The sequence below is a fragment of the Bos taurus genome, chromosome 3 (genome assembly GCF_002263795.3).
Source record: "Bos taurus isolate L1 Dominette 01449 registration number 42190680 breed Hereford chromosome 3, ARS-UCD2.0, whole genome shotgun sequence".
NCBI lineage: Eukaryota > Metazoa > Chordata > Mammalia > Artiodactyla > Bovidae > Bos > Bos taurus.
This window is the reverse complement of record NC_037330.1, coordinates 110,809,988-110,829,183: the sequence shown is the minus strand read 5'-3', so window position 1 is coordinate 110,829,183 and position 19,196 is coordinate 110,809,988. Positions and strand designations below refer to the sequence as shown.

The 19,196-nt window shown below is 48.8% G+C and overlaps 1 protein-coding gene across 4 annotated transcripts in view; it reads right to left on the bottom strand.

Annotated features, from left to right (window-relative positions):
- Positions 1 to 1,254: 1,254 nt before the first annotated feature.
- Positions 1,255 to 19,196, bottom strand: part of DLGAP3 (DLG associated protein 3) — a 61,928-nt gene continuing 43,986 nt past the window's right edge. For all 4 annotated transcript variants that reach the window (XM_005204733.5, XM_010803623.4, XM_059884380.1 and 1 more), the window contains 4 exons: positions 4,317 to 4,801; positions 3,280 to 3,371; positions 2,875 to 3,018; positions 1,255 to 2,154 (listed from right to left, as the gene is read on the bottom strand). In XM_005204733.5, coding sequence (XP_005204790.1) covers positions 1,936 to 2,154; positions 2,875 to 3,018; positions 3,280 to 3,371; positions 4,317 to 4,801 — 940 coding nt within the window. In that variant the 3' untranslated portion in view covers positions 1,255 to 1,935. The remainder of the gene's footprint in view (positions 2,155 to 2,874; positions 3,019 to 3,279; positions 3,372 to 4,316; positions 4,802 to 19,196) is intronic.

Below are 19,196 nucleotides of genomic sequence, written 5' to 3'. Positions count from 1 at the left end.
CTTTTCAGGTGGTCTTCCAAACCAGCCTGTAAAATATCTGCTCATGTCACTCTCCTGTTCAAAACCCTTCCATGGCTCCCCATGGCCCTCAGGACCCAGGCCCACCTTCCTCAAATTGACCCAAAAGCCCAGCATGATCAAGCCTCTGCACTCCCAATGCCTCTTTCTCCTCCAGGCTTCTGCAGAGATGTTCTCTGATCTTGTATGTTCTTCAGAGCCCTCTTTCAGGGGCTAATACCTAGTCATCTCTCCAGCACTCATCCTTATAATGTAACTGCATGCTTACTTTCCCATACAGCTGCTAGCACCACAAGAGTAGAAACTTGTTCAGGACTATCTTCCCAGTGATGGACAGGGCCAACCATGGTTCTTGATAAATACTTGCTGAATAAATGAATGAGAACTGGCTAGTCCAGAGTGACCCAGAAGAGCAGGCAACCCCTTGGGAAAGTTCTTCCTCCTGTCTCAAGGTGACATGTCAACCTGAGGACTGTAAGGAAGACATGGTGGGTAGGAGCTGCCAGTTTTTTCTGGGCTCAAAAGGCTGTAGAGCTAAAAGCTCAGGATTGACACTGGACAGACTTGGATCTACACTCTTAGCTCTGCCTGTGACTTTGGCCTGAACACTTGACCTCTCCTGAGCTTCAGCTTTCTCATCTGTTAGAAGATTGAGCTACATTCATGTAAAGCACTCACATCTTGCCTGACCCACAGCAAGCATCTGATAAACATTAGGTTGGGGATGCCACTTAGCTTCCCAGGGAAGTTCTGTTCTCTTTTGCTTCCCATCAATGTGCCCATGCACTGGAGGCATCAGAAAATGTGACGGCGCAGAACTTAACAGTTTTCCGGAGCAGAGAGAACACTGGCTTTTTAGGGGAAAGAACACCAATATTTGCTCATATCGAAGAACAGCAGCCCTCACTGTTTATGAAGCACATGCTTCCCTCTGGGGCGGGGTGGAGGTGGGGGCACGGGGAAGGGGGTTAGGAAGCCCAGGGAATTGGAAGGCGTAAAGGAAACCAGATTGAACTAGGAGGTGAAAGACTGGCCTTTCCACCCCCACCCCGGCCCCTCTAGGAGGGTCCTTCTGTCGCCACCAGGGGGCCAAAGCCCCTTTCCCCCAGCTGGCCCACGAAACCCTGCTCTCCCCAGATCAAGAATGTGGGCTCGGGCCTTCCCACCCGGCTCCCTGGCTCCCCCACGCACGCACGCGCAGAAGTGGCTTCTTCTGGAGAGAGCAGCTGGCTCAAGTGCAGTTCTGCCGTTTTATTTTTCCTGGGATACTCAAGGGGATGTGGGAACAGCCACAGGTGTGGTGAGGGGAAGCCCCCATCTCCCCTCCCCAGCAGCTGGGGAAAGGGGAGCGGCCCAGGCGCCCTGGTCCTGGGTTGGTCCAGCCACTGTGGTCCCTGGGCCCGGTGGGCTGAGGGCTCAGGGGAGAGCCCCTGGGAGGGTGGGGCGGGCTCCTAGGCGGGGTTCGGGATTCTTCATAAAAAGCCACGAAGCTTGATTTCCCCACGAAGCCCAGCCCCGCGGGGTGGGGAGGGGGGTGTGGGGTGGGGAGAAGGGGGACGCAGAGCCCAGATGGGGGACCCGGCCCGGCCTGGCCCGTCGGGGGTGGGGTGGGGGAGTAATGGCAGAGATGGTGCCCGTGGGGAGCAGGTGGGGACGAAGCGTCGGACCTCGAGGAAGAGGGGTCCCGGTGGGGGCACAGGGCGGAGAGGCACGGCCCCCAGCCCAGCCCGGGCGCCTTCGCGTGGGGTCAGGAAGGTAAAAAACCCACGAGCGCGTGACGGGCAGCAGGGGCCGGGGCGTGCGGTGCCGGCGGGGCGGGCGCACGGGGCGGCCCGCGTTCACAGTGACCTCGACGCTGGGTGTACAGTACGGGTAGAAAACCGCGGGCCCGGGCCCGGGCTGGGCGGGCCGGGCCGGTCACAGCCTGGTCTGGGCCTCGGGGATGTAGATCTCGATGCTGTCGGCGCTCTCGGTGGCCGAGCTGTGGCGGAAGGAGGCGGCGCGCTTGGCCGCCAGGAGCCGCTTGCGCGCTTCCTGCCGCTGCCGGTCCACCGAGTCCAGGGAGCGCTCCTTCACCGGCACACCCCGGCCCCGCGAGGGCTTCTTTGGTATCGGCGGAGGGACCTTCTTCTCCTCCTGCCGGCAGAGGAGCGGCGCTTAGTTTGGGGGCGGGGTCCCGGCCGACTCCCCACCTCGCTCCCCCTCGGCCCCGAGGAGTTCACAGCGCACACCTCTGACTCGTGAGCCAGGCTCTCGAGAGCGCGTGCGGGCCCCCCCAACCCCCCACCCCGAAGCCCCAGGGGTGCTTGTTCTGCCAAGGTCAAACTCACATTTTTCATCTTTTAAAAAAGGTGGACTCGTGCGCCCCCTGGTGAAGCCGTTTTCGCCCTCTCGCATCTGAGAGAGAAGGTTCGCTCCCTCTTGGGGAGTGGATGCTCTCCCTCCAGACCCAGGGGGTAGTGCAGCGCCCCTGACCCGGGCTAGGCAATGCGGGTCACATTCCAAGCTGTTGGGCCCCATCTCTATGAAGGTCTAGTGAGATGAGGGCTGAAGGTCCCCCCACCGTGCCTAGAGCCAAGCTGAGGGCAGTCTGCCATTCTGGCTCCCTCAAACTACAGCCGCAGCCACCAAAGAAAGGGGTTCTTGCAGCTCAGGCAGTGATGAGATGGTTCTTGCCTTGGAGCCAAGCAAAGGGCAGTGACCCAGAGGGTGGTCGTAGAGGGTCCCCATCACCTGTCCAGGTCTGCCTTGGCTACCCAGGGTCTCTTCTCCTGCCCTCCTCTCCCCCGCCCGCACTCTCTGGGGAAGGGCATTTCCCAGGCTCTGCACTCTTGGCTTGAAGGGACCTCCCCCCACCTTAGGCTCCAGGAGTTTCCAGCTGTTGGCCTTGAGTTGCTGTAGCTCCAGGAACTTGAGGGTCACATCCTCGATAGAGAGCTGCAGGAGGTCCCAGAAACCCGCCAGGTCCTGGAAGGTGGGCACAGGGAACGCAGTGGGGTCCTGCAGTGGAAGGAGTCAGAGGGGAGGCAGCCAGTCAGAGAGGCCTGAGCCCCAGCCGGAACCTGAGAAAGCCCCACCCCACCCTCATTGTCCAGTTCAATCTGGGAGAGTGGAGTGGGGACCAGGAGGCAGGGAGACAAGAAAGAGCCCAGACCTCTCCATCATGGGCACAAACACCTGTGCTCACTTCCAGGCAGCCACACGCTCTGGGCATCTACCAGGCACACACACCCGGTGGGCTCTATGCCCATGAGCACTCACCATGCTTTGCTGACACAGTCGGAAGAACTGCTGAACCTTTTGGGACAGGAGAAGTTGTGTGCTGCCCACGGCACTGCGGATTTTCTCCAGGACTGGAGAGCAAAAGGAGATGGGGGAGGGGAATGATGCCTCTCCTTCCTCTGCCTCCAGGAAGTCTGCATGGGATGACTCTGACCCCTCTTGTTATCTGGCACCATCCATCCGTCTCCTCCGGCCCCTCCCCATCCCATATGTTCAAGATACTAACAAGCAATTCCTGCCCCACTTCACCAAGAAGACTGACTCCCCAGACACTGATGTTTCTTCCATCATACGATCTACATTTCTTGACTGGTTATCCTCCTGTGTCCTCTTCCCTCCCATGTCAGAGGACAGATGGAAATCAGCACCAGTCCAGTCCTACAGCCTTAGCCAGCCAGGCACTAGCTCAGTGATGCCTCGCTGGCAGAACTTCGTCACCCATCAGCAGGTGAGTCCTTGGTTCACTGAGAATTACCAAAGAATGAATTACCAAATTACCAAACGTCCCCGACTCATCTTCTAGTCACAATCCTATCAGCTTGAGGGTTCGGCAGTAAACCGTTGTCTCCCCTCACACTGGACCTGGCAGGCACCTCTGGCAGGACCATGTCTTCCTGGCTGAGTCTCCTTCTCCCAGGCCGCAGACAAGAGCTGACCCGCATACCGCCTCCCCCTCTGCCTGAAGTCCTGCTCTCACACCTGGATCAGACCTGGATTCCCAGCCAGTCCAGGTGGGAACAGGGGCTCCTGGAATCTCCATGGCCTTGGGCTGGTAGCGATCCTAGAAAGCCCAGCCCTTTCACCCGCTCACTTTCCCCAGTCCTAGCTCTGGCCTCTGAAGCTGCTTGCACTTCCTTCCAGGAGCTCCCGGCTTGCTGCCAGTGGGAGCCACCAAGGCCTGGGGTCACGCCGCCAAACAGAAAGGCACAGTCACGCCCAAGGTCCTCTCCTATCCCACCGCATTCCCAGCCACCGCCAGCCCCCGTGCCTCCGGCGCACAGAGTCCCCGCACTCACTCTCCTCCGGCAGCTCATAGTCCTCCGCCTCGCGCTCCATCTGCTGGCACCAGTGCTCCAGCTTCTCCACCTCCGCCCTCAGCATCTTGATGAACCACTCGCCATCCCGTGGGCAGGGGGACGTGCGGCCCGAGTCCGGGAGGCTACGTGAGCCGCGCTCCATCCAGGAGTCGCGGCGCCCGGACCCGGGGCCAGGGGTAGGGGCAGGGGCAGGGCCGGGCGACCCATCGGTGGCCGGCGGCTCGTACGGCAGTGGGTAGCCCTCGCGGTAGGCCCACTGGCCCTGCGTGTGGACCGTGCGGAAGACTGAGTAGGTGGGGGCCCGAGGCCCGGGCTGGGGCTCAGAGGCGTGCCTCTGGAAGGAGCGTCCGAACTGCAGGGCCTTGTCTTCTGTGGCCACGGTGGCCAGGCCGGCCAGGCCCTCTAGCTCCAGGTCAGCCTGCACGCCGGCTGTCACACTGTTAGAGCGTTTGAACCTCGCCCGCCTGGTGAGAGAGGAGGCGGTCATCTCTGCCCCTGCCCAGTCTCACCCCAGCCTCACCTGCACCCCAGGCCAAAAGGGATGAGACAGGAAACCTACAAAGTGATGGACAGTCATCCACCACCTTTAAATGGATCAGTCTTTGCCACCAGTGAGCACATAATATACCTACCTGCTGCACCGGTTCTGGACAGGGGTGATGGTCAAAACATTAAACCACACATACTCGATGGGCAGAGCAGAGGCTGGCATATACCCATCAGACAGACAAAGCCAAAGTGCTAGGGCGTCATCCTGCAGAAGCTGGGTTGAGGGGTGGACCAGAGGGGCCCCAGGAGGGTCCAGGGTGGTGGCTCTTCGCCACAAGCACAGAAGTATTTCAGCATTTTAACACTGTGTCTTTGCTAATTTATACCAGCTGTATGGGTATGTCCTTAGCTCTATGGAGAGACAAATCAGCTATGGCCCAGAGAGGCCCACGGTCACCCAGCTGCGAAACAGCAGAGCCAGAATGTGGACACAGGGCTGCCACGCACCACAGCCCAAGAACTCCCCATCACACCAGCTGCTAGAACATCAGGAAGAACTGTCTTAGAGCAGCTGGGGGAAGGGGGGTGGGCTTCAGCTGGGAGGACTTCTCCTCTAGGGATCTCATGGCTCAGCACAGAGCCTGGCCAGACAGTCAGCCAGTGCCAAGACAGCTGAATTAAGTTGTTGACAGGAATGACACAGGGCCTGGAAATTTCTTGTCTTTGAGTTAATAATATGCAAATCTTATGCAAAACAGAGTCAATTGGCCTTGTTCTGCCCCCCGCACCCCGCCACCTGACTGAGTTCAGTCAGAGTGAGGGCTCTTTTCTATGAAGAAGTCACTGCTCCCGAGGGGCATGAGGGTGGGGTCAGACAACACTTAAAGTGAGAGTCAGGAGATGCAGGGGTGGCAGGGAGAGATGAATAGAAGTTTGCGGTCTGGAAATTCAAGGAGCAGGCAAGAAAAGCCCATGTGTCCTAAGCTACCTCCACTCTCATGGTCAGAAGAAAAAGGGGGTTGGGAGCTAGGTTTAGGGGCTCCTCCAGCTTCCTGGGAGACTCCCACAACCCCCACAACTTCAGCCTTCCTCTTGCTGTCCAGGTCTTCTTTCCCTGCCTGCTTCCCTCCAGCTGGCGGGCTGCCTGCTGGGAGCCTGTTGCCATAGAAACCAGGCCCGCAAGGATGCAGCAGGACCCAGGAAAGAGAGATGCACTCATGTGCAGTCTCCAACCAGCCCTATGTCCCAACCCCCACCGAGAGAGAGAGAAAGCAAGAACATATCCACATTGCGTCCTGCATGGTCTTCACCTTGCCGCCTGCCCTGTCTTCCCTGATCAGGATTTGCATCATTCTTACCTTGACTACTGGATCAGCCTCCTTTTAGACACCACTGCCTCCACTCAGTATAGCAGAGAAGAGCACAGGAATAGAAGGCAGACCTGAGTTCTAATGCTGGCCTTGATGCTATGTGCCTTTGGGAAGTCACTCACCTTCCACCTGGACCACCTAGTACATATATGTGTGTGTGTGTGTGTGTAAAATACATTATATGGTATATATGAATATATATTACATACAAACACACACCCATATATGATATAAAATGATATGAATGGACCAGTACCATTGTCAAGGTATCTCGTTTCTCTAAAATTATACTTTGCAGGTGGGGCATGAGTGTAATAGGTGAGGGAGATTAAGAGGGACAAACTTCCAGCTATAAAATATTATAAATAACTCACAGGGGTGAAATGTGCAGCATGAATAATATAGTCAATACTACTGTAGTAACTTTATATGGTGACAGATGGTAACTAGACTTATCGTGGTGACCACTGCAATATATATTTTATATATATATATATATATATAGTGTATGGAAATACTGAATTTTTAAATAAAATTATAATTTTAAAAATTATGTCTTACACAACTATACCTATGCATATTTTAGGATCTGGGGCCCAACTTTCCCTCACCAATCCACCCAGGACTAGAATAGTCTTTCTTTCTTTCTTTAATACTTATTTACTTATTTAGCTGTGCTGTGTCTTAGTCAAGGCACAAGGGATCTTTATTCTGCAGTGCAGGATCTTTAGTTGTGGCATGAGAACTCAGTTGCAGCATGTGGGATCTAATAATAGTTCCCTGACCAGGGATCAAACCTGGGCCCCTGGCATGGGGAGTGCAGAGTCTTAGCCACTGGACCACCAGGGAAGTCCCTGGAGTAGTCTTTCTGAAGCTGACCTCTGCCCAACTCATTCCCCTGCTCAAAACCCTTCATTGCTCCCCACTGCCACCAAGATAGAGTCCAGGCTTCCTGTGCTGATGTTTACTCTGGATGCAGTTCCCTCTGATTTCATCCAGCTTGCACCCTCTTTGCTCCCCAAGTAGATTCTCGTGGCCCTGACTTTAGCCTCTGCGCTTGCTATTCCCTCACTTGAAAGGGCCTTCCTCCTCCCCACCACCTGTTGGTTCCCTGCTCAAGTGCCCTCTTCTGTGAGCCTTCCCTAGACCATCCTCAGAACATGTCTCTCTCAGCGGTCTTCTTGCACACGGAGGCAATCCCACTCTTTAGGGCTGAAACGGCACCCACTCCAGTGTTCTTGCCTGGAGAATCCCAGGGATGGGGGAGCCTGCTGGGCTGCCGTCCATGGGATCACACAGAGTCGGACACGACTGAAGCGACTTAGCAGCAGCAGCAGCAGCAGGTGGCTCAGTGGGTAAAGAATCCTCCTGCTGAGCAGGAGACACAGGTTCCATCCCTGGGTCAGGAAAATCCCCTGGAGAAAGGCATGGTAACTCACTTCAGTATTCTTGCCTGGGGAATCCCATGAACAGAGGAGCCTGCTGGGCTACAATCCATAGAGTGGCAAAGAGTCAGACATGACTGAGCACTCATGCATGCCACTGTTTGGTTACATTTTTCTGTTTCTGGTGAGAGTTTTGTGTGTCTAACTGAACTGTTAGGATGCCCTTTGGCTTCCTTTGAATATTTTTGTGCTTTGAGCTCCAGTTAGTGTCTGGCTCCTTCAGTGCTCCAGCAATTGCAAACCACGCTGGGAAAGGTGGGGCTTGCCCCAGTAAATACATTAGTGAAAATATGCCTTTCCTATTTGCTTTCCTGTTACCCCCACGAAGCATGGACCTGTCCTTCAGTATCCCTGGGTCTGTGCCTTTCACTATCCTCTGAGAGGTCCTGAGAAGATCACTCTGTGTCTTGATGGAAATAGGCCACATAGTCTGGAACTTCAGAAGCCTGAGTGCTCCAGGCTTCATGGTTCTCAAATCAGTACCTCAAGGAGCTCTCTCATCGTGTCTACTTGAAGGAAGACCAAAGAAATTGAGGAGCTTATAGGATTACTGGAAACACAATCTTTACCAACACTTCCAGCCAGGAGCCAGAGATTTGCACAGCGCAAGCAGGAACTGGTCATCCTTGAGCAAGTGGCACTTACAACTAGCAATGTAGGACTTCCCTGGGGGTCCGATGGTTAAGAATTTGCCTGCAGGGCAGGTGTTTGATCGCTGGTCCAGAAAGATTCCGCATGCCGTGGGGCAACTAAGCCCACGCACCACAACTACTGAGCCTGGGTGCCTAGAACCTGTGCTCTGAAACAAGAGAAGTCACCGCGATGAGAACCGCGGGCACACCAACCAGAGAGTAGCCCCCGCTTGCCGCAACTAGAGAAAACCTGCCCGCAGCAACAAGACCCAGCACAGCCAAAAATAAATAAATGATTTTAAAAATAAATAAAACTAGCAATGTGGGATAAGATTACCCAAGAAAAGAGCAATGGAACGAAGATGCAAAGGCATTTCAGGGGCTGGTAGAGACAGTGTAGCCCCAGATGTGTCTAAGCCAGCGAGGAAAAGGAAGAAAATCAAGAGAAAGTCACCTAAAAGCAGAAAGGAGACCAAAAAAGTGGGGAGTCCCCCCAAAAAAGGGTCTCAAGAGGGAATGAGCAGCCAACTGGAAAATGCAACCAACTGAGAATGAAATTCAGAGAAGGCGATGGCACCCACTCCAGTGCTCCTGCCCGGAAAATCCATGGATGGAGGAGCCTGGTGGGCTGCAGTCCATGGGGTCGCAAAGAGTCGGACACGACTAAGCGCCTTCACTTTCACTTTTCACTTTCATGCACTGGAGAAGGAAATGGCAACCCACTCCAGTGTTCTTGCCTGGAGAATCCCAGGGACGGGGAAGCCTGGTGGGCTGCCATCTATGGGGTCGCACAGAGTCGGACACGACTGAAGCGACTTAGCAGCAGCAGCAGCAGAGAAGGAAAGGTGTCCACCAACTTGGCAACATGGAAGCCACTTGTGATCAGGGCAAGAGCCAGTTTGGTGGAGTATGAGCAAGATGCAGAGGCAGGGGGCTGTGAGAAGGAGTGTGTGCCTGAGTGCTCAGTCGTGTCCGACTCTTTTCGACCCTATGGACTGTATGTAGCCCGCCAGGCTCCTCTGTCCCTGGGATTCCCCAGGCAGGAGGTGGAGAACACCAGGCAAGACAATGGGCTTCCCCGGTGGCTCAGCGGTAAAGAATCTGTCTGCAATTCAGGAGACACGGGTTCCATCCCCAGGTCAGGAGGATCCCCTGGAGAAGGACATGGTAACCCGCTCCAGTATTCTTGCCTGGGAAATCCCATGGACAGAGGAGCCCGGTGGGCTACAGTCCATGGGGTCTCAAAGAGTCAGACAGGACTTAGCGACTAAACCACCACCACCAGGCAAGACAACTCTTCTAAAGAGCCTGGTAGAGAAGGCAGGAAGAGAGAAGGCAAAGTACTTTTAAGGAAGGGATAATATGATTATCTGGCAATTATATCTCAATAGGACTGGGAGGAGGGACATTTTATTAAGGATGGTTCTCACATGCTATATCCCTAAGGGGCAGGGAGAATAATGGCCCTCCAAAGAAGTCCATGTCCCAATCCCCACAACCTGTGAATAGGTTACCTTCCACAGCAAAAAAAGACTTTGCAGAAATGACCACATCAAGGATCTTGAGATCCTGCACTCTCCAGTTGTGTACATTTTAGTCAAAAGAGTCCTTATAAGTGAAAGAGGGGAGCAGGAAAGTCAGCATCAGAGAAGGCAATGGGGCAACAGGATCAAGGCTGGAATGATATCATGTGAGGACTCTGCCCGCCACTGTTGGCTCTGAAACCAGAAATGGGCTACAAGCCAAGGAACGCAGACAGCCTCTCTAAACTGGAAAAGGTGACAAAATGGAGGCTTGCCAGAGACTCCAGAAGGGATCAGTCCTGCCAACACCTTGATTTTAGCCCAGTGAAACCCAGTTCAGACTTCCAACCTCTAGAAATGTAAAATCATAAATATGGATTATTAGATGCTGCTAAATTTGTGACTATATATCCTATCAGCAATAGGTAACAATGCAATTTGTAAAGAGAAGTCAACTGAAGCTAGAGAATAGAAAGGCAGTAATCCAAGGACCAGATATGAGGGGAATAAATAAAAACGAATATCCTCTGAGCAGTTAGCATGTGCTAGAGCACTTTATATGCTTTAATCAATATGCTCAATCATCACATTAGTATCAACCCTACTTACAGGTGAGAAAACTAAGACTTAGAGAAGTTAGGTGACTTCCTGAGACCTGGTGGTATCAATTTAGGGCAGTCTGTCCACAGCGGCCAACTCTTAAACCATGACACTCCACTGCTTCCCTAGGATTGAGGGAGAGGGGCAGCCTTAACCAGAAAGGCAGATACCTCAAGCCCTGAGACCAGACTGTTGGAGAAGGCAAGGGAAGACATGCAAGCTAGAGGTTGGTCCAGAAGTGGAAAGAGATCCCACCAGATGACCTTAATTGTTACAATAAAATACGCAGGGACGGGACTTCACTGGAGGTCCAGTGGTTAAGACTCCATGCTTTAACTACAGGTGGCACAGGTTTGAACCCTGGTCCTACTTGCCGCAAGGCATGGCCAAAAAATGAAATATAAATTAAAAAAATAATAAAGTAAGCAGGGCAGTTGTCTGCTGGAGATTAGGGGGTAAGGAGGCTGGGAGAGGAAATGAGAATGAACAGCTTTTGGGGATGCAGGCTAGCAGAGTGGTTAAGCATGTATGCTCTGGAGCCACACGGCCTAGGTCCAAAGCCCAGCTCTATGGTTTGTGCCTCAGTTTCCTTGTCTGTAAATGAGAACGATAACAGTACCTATTCACAGGAGTGTTACGATAAATCTAAAAAATTTAACAGCACCTGGCCTGCCCATTGCAAATGTTAGCTATTATATGGTAAGGCAGGAAGGCTTGTAGCTTGCACTGAAAAGAAAGGGAGGTGGAAAATAAAATAATGGGAGTGTAGCACTGAGAACCCAGCAAGACCATTGTAGTTACTGATTATCATGATTGCTTTTGATCATTTCCATCTGTTCTCCCACAGCACTCTGAATAAAACCTCTTTTATACTCCATATCACACTGCATTATAGTTGTGTATTTGTATATCTGTCTCCCTTCTTCAATCGGGCAGTTCCTCAAATAAACGTTGCTTGAGTGGTAGGTTGGTTGGTTTGTTGGGTGGAAGGAAGGATGGCAGAGACTATGAATCACCCTTCAACATCCATTGCCCTTCTCCCTTAATTATAGAATCCCACAGTTTTAAGTTAGACACATGGCCACTTCAAACAAAGATTCTTTTACCAATTCCTCTTGCAGCCAGGTGCAGCATGTGGTTAAGTTGTAGCTCAGGGGATATAAGCAGAAGTAGAATGTGCAACTTTCAGAAAATGTTCCTAAAGGGAAAGGGTATGCCGTTCTTTGTTCCTTTCTCCTCCCTGCTGCCCAGAATGCAGACACGATGGCTGGACCCCAAGCAGCCACTTTGGAACATGAGATGGAAGCCAAGTACTGAGGATGGAGAAGCAATAAGGTAAAAGAAGACTGGGCCCTGACACCGTGTAGCACCCACCAGCCCTCAACTGACTCTCTGGACTTCTAGGCAAGAGAGAAATAAACTTCTGTCATATTTGAGTCACTGTCATTTAGGGATTTTCTATAACTCACAGCCAAACCTAATCGTAACTCTAACAGATCCATTTTCAGGGCACTGAAGTGCAGGGCTTATGCCCCTATTTAGTTCTGGATCTGGCAGTATTTGCTGCAGTCTTCACCAACAGCTGCAAACACAGGATAGAAACTGGCTTCAGTTATGAATCACCATTAACTCATAACAATGCCTTTCACAATATTTTCTCCCCAAGCCTTTTAACACGGTTGAGGAGGCCTTCTCCCCTCAAGTCCTTTAGAATGACAATGTCACATTCCTGATGCTTCTGGAAGCTGTCATCATGGTTACTTCTGGAAGATGTTTCTACTGTGATTCTCTAAGGGATAACAAAAGGCTCTGGGAAGAAACTGGCTTATCCCATGAGATGCATTGTCCAAGGAACGCTCAACTTTCTAGGAGTTATCAAGTGGTTTTGCTAGGAGTATTTGGCAGCAGACTGGCAGGGGTGGGAGGGAAAATGGGCCTGGAGATTTCAGCAAGGCTCAGCCATTGTACCAGCTCCCTCTCTGAGAAAGCATCCAAGAGCTTAAGCATATAATCAATCAGGGATCCCCGAGTCCACCATCCCTAGCCTGGGGGCTGTCTCCCGACCTCCACCCAAGTGGGGCTAGGATGGGAGACTGAGAATCATGACCATCTTGGAGTTGACAGCAGAGGACTAGAGGTGGTGTCCACCCCCCAGTCTTGTGGCCAGTCAGCAACTCACTGCTTTTGCAGGACTGCTCTTGGAATATAACATCATGAGGATGGATGCATCCTGTTCTTTCAGCACATTCCCTTCACAAGTCGAAGTGCCAGAAATGACCATGATACTAAGAAAGGGGTGGACTTCCTGCACAGAGTTCACCAGGTATCCCTAAGTGGGCATTTGGATGTAAGCAGGGTTGTCAGATAAAATACTACAGGACTCTCAGTTAAATTTTAATTTCAAATAAATAACAGCTAATTTTTTAGTATATGTCTCAAGTACTCTTTGGGAAATAGTTTTACTAAAAATAATTCACTGCTTATCTGATAATCAAATTTAATTGGCTAGTATAGTGTTTTCTACTCATGTTTTTTGTTTTGTTTTGTTTTTGCTAAATTTGGGATTTAAGATAAGATCTTAGTGGGAGAGATCTAGAAGTGGAAGCTACAAGGGGATCCCATGATTGGAGAGAGTCAGAAGTAAAAATCACATGGTTTCGATGTTCTTAGAAGGCCCTAGAACAGACTTCTGATATTCAGCAAGGACATTTGATGCATTCTTTTATCAAGGCCCAGAGTATGCTGGGTCTGGAAAGACAGGTGCTGTGGGATGCTCTGAGACAGGGCTGGTAACTGTTTCTTAACTATGCTCCCTCCCTCCTTCCCACCACAGAGTCTTAGCACCTGCTGGTCCTTCTGCCGGGAACGCTCAGCTCCCACTTCCACCTTGTTGATTTTTGCTCATCCTTCAGGTCTCCACTCAAATGTCACCTTCTCCGCAATGGGGAGTCCATGCCTGACCCCCATGACGGGTCCAAGCCCCGTATCACACACTCTCACAGTGTATATACCTCTCCTCTGAGGCTCCTGCAGTTATACTTCTGCATCACTTAGGAGGTTCCTAGATTAATGCAGCAGCAAGCTTCACAGTGCAGGGTTGTGTCTGGCTGGGTCCCCCTCTGTATCCTTGGTGCCCAGCACAAAATATAACACAAATACCAGGGATACAATTAACGCCTGTGGACAAATGAATCTTAGGTGGGGGCATGGTGGAGATGGAACTGAAGGGGCACCAACCCAAACTCCTGTCTGTCTCTAAGCCAGGCCACCACTGCTGATGAACAACAGCAAAGACCCACAGGCAACTCTCAGGTGTTATGGGCAATAAATCTGAATTTTTCACCCAAAACGTTAGCAGAGAACCCCTGCATGGCAGAAAAGGAGAAACTTTTCCTCCCCTGCCATTTTTAAAACCAAAGTACAGAGAGAGAAAGAGAGAAATACTGGGACCAGTGAGACAGGAGCAAGGACGAGAGAGTCCAAGAAAATTTGGTGGCAGCGGGTGGGGGGGCTAAGCCTGGATGCATGCCTAGAACGGCTGCTGGTACTCATGGCTCACTTTTACGTACCAGTTGGGACATGGTGTGTGGTAAGTCAGACTTTGAGTGCCAGGGACATAAGGGACAGAAAGGACAGCGCAGGCGCATAACTAAGGATGCCTCCAGCAGACATACAAGCGAACCTGGCCAGAAAGATGCGCCAGATTTCTTCTCTCCCCACCTGTCACCCCCTCCGGACTCCCAATGTGATCACCTGTCCCAAGCAATTCAGTTCCTTAGACATTGATCCAACACCATCTCCCCTCCCCAACTCACCCCTCCAAACCTCTCTGAGCACCTACATGAGGACAAGGAAGACCTCAGTCTCTACCTGTCCCCACCCTTCCTGACTTCACTCCAAATGCTTCCAAAATCAGTCCACTTCTCTGTCTGCTGTTCATGGCCTAGTCCAGACGACTGATCGATGTAGTGGACTGAACCAACTTAAGAAGTTCCCACCCACCACCCCCATTCACATAGAAATGCTGGATCAAGCAAAGCCCAAAAGGTGGTTTTGCTACAATGCCAAGCTTGAAAATAGGAAAGAGACAACTTCAAGTATCAGAAACAAAGAAGAGATTCAAAATCTGAGTGGTGAACAGGAATCTCAGCCAAGTGAGCCACAGGAATACGGGCCAGACATATGCTAGAGGCTAGATGGTAATGCCCAGGGAGGATAAAAGGAGACACCCTGAGCCTGTGCATCCTGGGGACCTGGAAGGAGACCCCATGAATAAAGCCAGCAGCCAAAAAAAAAAAAAAAAAAAAAGGTTGTTTCATTTACAAACGCAGACTAAAAGACTCATGTCATGATTCAGGTATGTGGCCTGGAAGCAGGATGCTGAAAAATCAGAATATTAAGGCTGCCCTGTGTGTGGGTGTGGGGTCTGAATGAGTAGTACCAGTGAAATACAGAAACCTCAAGCTGAGATATTAACTCTAAAACTGGTCCCAAGCTCAAGCAGTACTTTGGCATAAAGGGAATTGAACCCAGGAGGAAGCAGTGGGCAGTAACAAGCAATAGTGAACACATAAATTGTTAAAACATGTTTGTAAATCCAAACTATTAAACCATAAAAGATATAACAACAACTGATTTGGCAGGGTTTTTTAAAGAGGTATAATCAGAATAATAGAAAAACATAACATGGAAAATGAGAACTAAGAAGGAAATTAAAGTGTTTCAAGGTTCTTATTTTGTGCCTATTTCAAGATAGAAATAGTAATTTCAGACTCTATTAGAGAAATGTGAAATTAAGTATATTTGTTTGAAATCTGAGGGAAATCATTACTAAAACATATACTTCCAAACCAGTGGAGAGATGGAGGGAACAGGAGAAATAAAGTCACCTTGATCAGGTCAATAGATGGCAGAAAGTAGGGGAGGATAAAAACAAAGAAAAAGCATGTCCGGAAGAAAATTTTCCAAGAGATGATAGAGATAAGGCCAAATAAATCAGTAATCAAAAATATATAAATGGATTAAATAGGTCTACTAAACTCTAGCCCCATACTGCTTATGAGCGACATATCTAAAACACGAGGATACAGAGACATGAGGAGACAAAGGATGGAAAAAGATGCAGTGGAAAATTAATCAAAAGAAAGCAGACATAGCAATTAAACCAGGCAAAATCAACTTCAAGGCAAAAACCAGCAATAAGGATGAAAAGCATCCTATTTAATGATAAAAGGGCCAACCCATCAAGAAGATACAATAATCATAAGCCTGAATACTACTGACTTAAAAAAATGCACAATGTAAGGGCTGCCAGTTAAGTTTTACTGGAGGCAAAAAGGACTGCAGCCTGGGAGATACACGCTCAGATAGCTCTGAGAAACTGCTCAGAGAGGTGAGGTGGAGGGACAGTATACACGCGATTTTGGAAAAGGGGGAGTACGTGCAATCAAGCTCAGTTTTTTGTAGAAAGTTTCTGCTGATAAACAGTTGTCACGGTGAAGGATTTTAGTGCTTTTCTAGATATGATGAGATACAAGAACTGGGCTCATAGAAACAGCTCCTGAGAACATCTGACTATCTGAAGGCCTGTCCTGCCGGTTTTCCCGCAGAATGCCTCATTTCTGCTCTCCATTCTGAGCTCCTTCATGGGTATCGGAGGTGCTGCTGCAGCAACAGCACATGATGTAATCCTCGTAGAGGTGGATGGATGGCAAGCACCCACGGCAGGTGCCAATTTGTGGTCGACAATACTAAATAGCATTCTTTCAAGTTAAAGAAAAGGATTAATAAAATTCCCAGGGGAAACAGCACATCCATAATCATGTAAGACATTTTTAACACACCTGTCTCATAACTGTTAAACATCCAAAAACCAAAGGTAAACATTTGAAAAATGTAATTTGTAAGTCTGACTACATATACGTATATGATGAAGAAGCCCTGACATATTCTAAGGAATAAATAGCATACAGAATGCATTCTATAACCACAATGTAGAAAATCTAGAAACTGAGAATGAAAAGGAGCCCCGCACACACACACACAAAATACATTTGGAAATCTTTAAAAAAAATTCTTCTAAATAATTTACAAGTTAAAAAAGAAATTATGATGAAAGTTACAAACTAGTTAGAACTGAACAATGAAAACACTGCACCCTAAAACTGATGAGATACAGATACAGCAATGTAGTTAGAAGCGAATGGATAACCTTAAAAACACATTAGAAAATAAGAAGTAGTGTTCTAGAGGCTGAAAATAAACAAACATGGTGAAAGAAAGAAAATAATAACACAAAAGTAGTAGAAGAAAGGAAATATTAAGGGTCAAAGAGAAACAATAGAGACACTCAGCCAAACCAAAAGCTAGTTTTTTTTTTTAAGACTAATAAAGGACAATTTTTAACAATATATTAAAATAATAAAATATACAAACCTTGGGCAAAATGAGTCAAGAAAGAGAGGCAGGGTATAAATATGTGGTATTAGGAATAAAAATGAGGCACAGCTTATAAATATGTTAAAATTTTATAAAATTATAATAGTATCAGAATATTTATACCAAAAATTTTGAAAACTGTCGATTTTTGTTATAGGGCCCATTTTTTAGAAATACATGAGTCACAAAAATTGACTCAAGAAGAAAAATAAAACCAGACTGGATCAATAACCTGGAGAATCCCAGGGATGGGGGAGCCTGGTGGGCTGCCGTCTATGGGGTCACACAACTGAACACGGACACGACTGAAGGGCCTTAGCAGCAGCAGATCAATAACCGCTAAAGAAACTGAAGCTGTAGTTTGAAGTTTCTCCTATCCCAGAAAGGCATCAGGCCCAGACAGCTTTATAGGCAGCCTTTACCAAAACTTTAAGGGAGAGATAACCCTTATTTTACACAAATCGTTTCAAAGAACAGAAACACAGAGAACACAACCAAGCTCATTTTCAGAGTCGAGCATAACCTTAATGCCTGAACTAAATAACAACAACCAAAACAAAATTGTAGGCCAATATCATTTATGAACATAAATATAAAAATCTCAAGTAAAGTAACAGCTATTCAAAAATCCAGCAATGTCTATGAAAATAACACCACAAGACTGTGACAAAAAATGTTAGAGTTCCATATACTCATTTTTCTCTTTGTCTGCAGCAATAAGAACCCTAATTTTCAGCTCTGCTCATTGCACTTTGCTTCCCAATAAAAGACTATTCCACAGCCTCCCTTGCAGCCAGATGCCACCATGGGATGAAGCTTTAGCCAATGTGATGTGTGAAAGTGCTGTCTGTAACTTTTAGGAAGTCTCTTAAAAAGGAGGGACTGCATCCTCCTCCTCTCTTCCTCCTTGGTACTGCTCAGAATGCAGACAGGATAGCTAGGGTTTTATCATCAGCTTCTTGGATGAGTGCTATACAAAGGGTGGAAGATCAGCAAGATAAGAGGAGTCTGGGGTCCTGACACTGAACTTCAACATCCAGGCTTTTTATTTGTTTGTGTGCATGCTAAGTCACTTCAGTCATGTCCAACTCTCTGTGACCCCATGGACTGTAGCCTGCCAGGCTCATCTAGCCATGGGATTCTCCAGGCAAGAATACTGGAGTGGGTTGCCATGCCCTTCTCCAGGGCATCTTTCCAACCCAGGGATGGATCCTGCATCTTCCCTGTCTGCTGAAAGTGAAAGTCCCTCAGTCGTGTCTGACTCTTTGCAACCCCATGGACTCTACAGTCCAAGGAATTCTCCAGGCCAGAATACTGGAGTGGGTAGACTTTCCCTTCTCCAAGGGATCTTCCCAACCCAAGGATCAAACTCAGGTCTCCCACATTGGGGGAGGATTCTTTACCAGCTGAGCCACAAGGGAAGCCCAAGAACCCTGGAGTGAGTAGGCCTTGTTTAGCCAAACTTAGCCCTGTTTAGCCAAACTTAATCCAAATTGATAATGGGATCCATCGAGGTTTAACCCAGGAATGAAGGAATGGGTCAACATGGAAAAATCTATCAATATAATTCAGCACATTACAGATGAAAGGAGAAAATCTAGGATCATATCTCAGTAGATTCTGGAAAAGCACTCAATAAAATTCCACTCTCATTTTTTATTGAAAAATAAAAACTCTTAGCCTACTAGAAATAGAGAGGAATTTCCTTAACTGGTTAACGATTTCCATCAAAATCTGCAGCCAACATCATCATACTTCTAAGTGGGACTTAGAAGATATTCCCTAATATCAGGAATGACACACGAATGCTACACTCAACAGTGAACTAGAAGTCCTAGTCGACACACTGTTATAAGAAAAAGAGATTTTACTTTTATCTATTTATTTACTTATTTGACTGTGCCATGCAGCTTGTGGGATCTTAGTTCCCTGACCACGGATTGAACCCACACCCTCAGCAGTGGAAATGTGGAGTCCTAACCATTAGACAGCCAGGGAATTCCAAGAAATTTTTAAAATATAGATTTAAAAGAAATATTCTCATTTGCAAAACTGACTACATTAAAAAAAGTCATGATTTTCAGACAAACTTTGGGTCTTAATAAGACAGAGCAGAAGGTTGCTGAATACAAAATCAACATGTAAAACCTAACAGTGTTCCCATACATTGGTAGTACCCAGGTATACATTTAACAGGGAAAAAAGATCCCTAACCTCAGATTGTCCACCATGCCCTCCTTCTGGACCATGAAAAAATCCTGCTTCCTAGCCTCCCCATGTCTGCCCTTACTTCCCTCAAATTAATTCTTCACTCAGCAGCTAGTGATCCTTTGTAAACATAAATTAGATCACACCACACCCC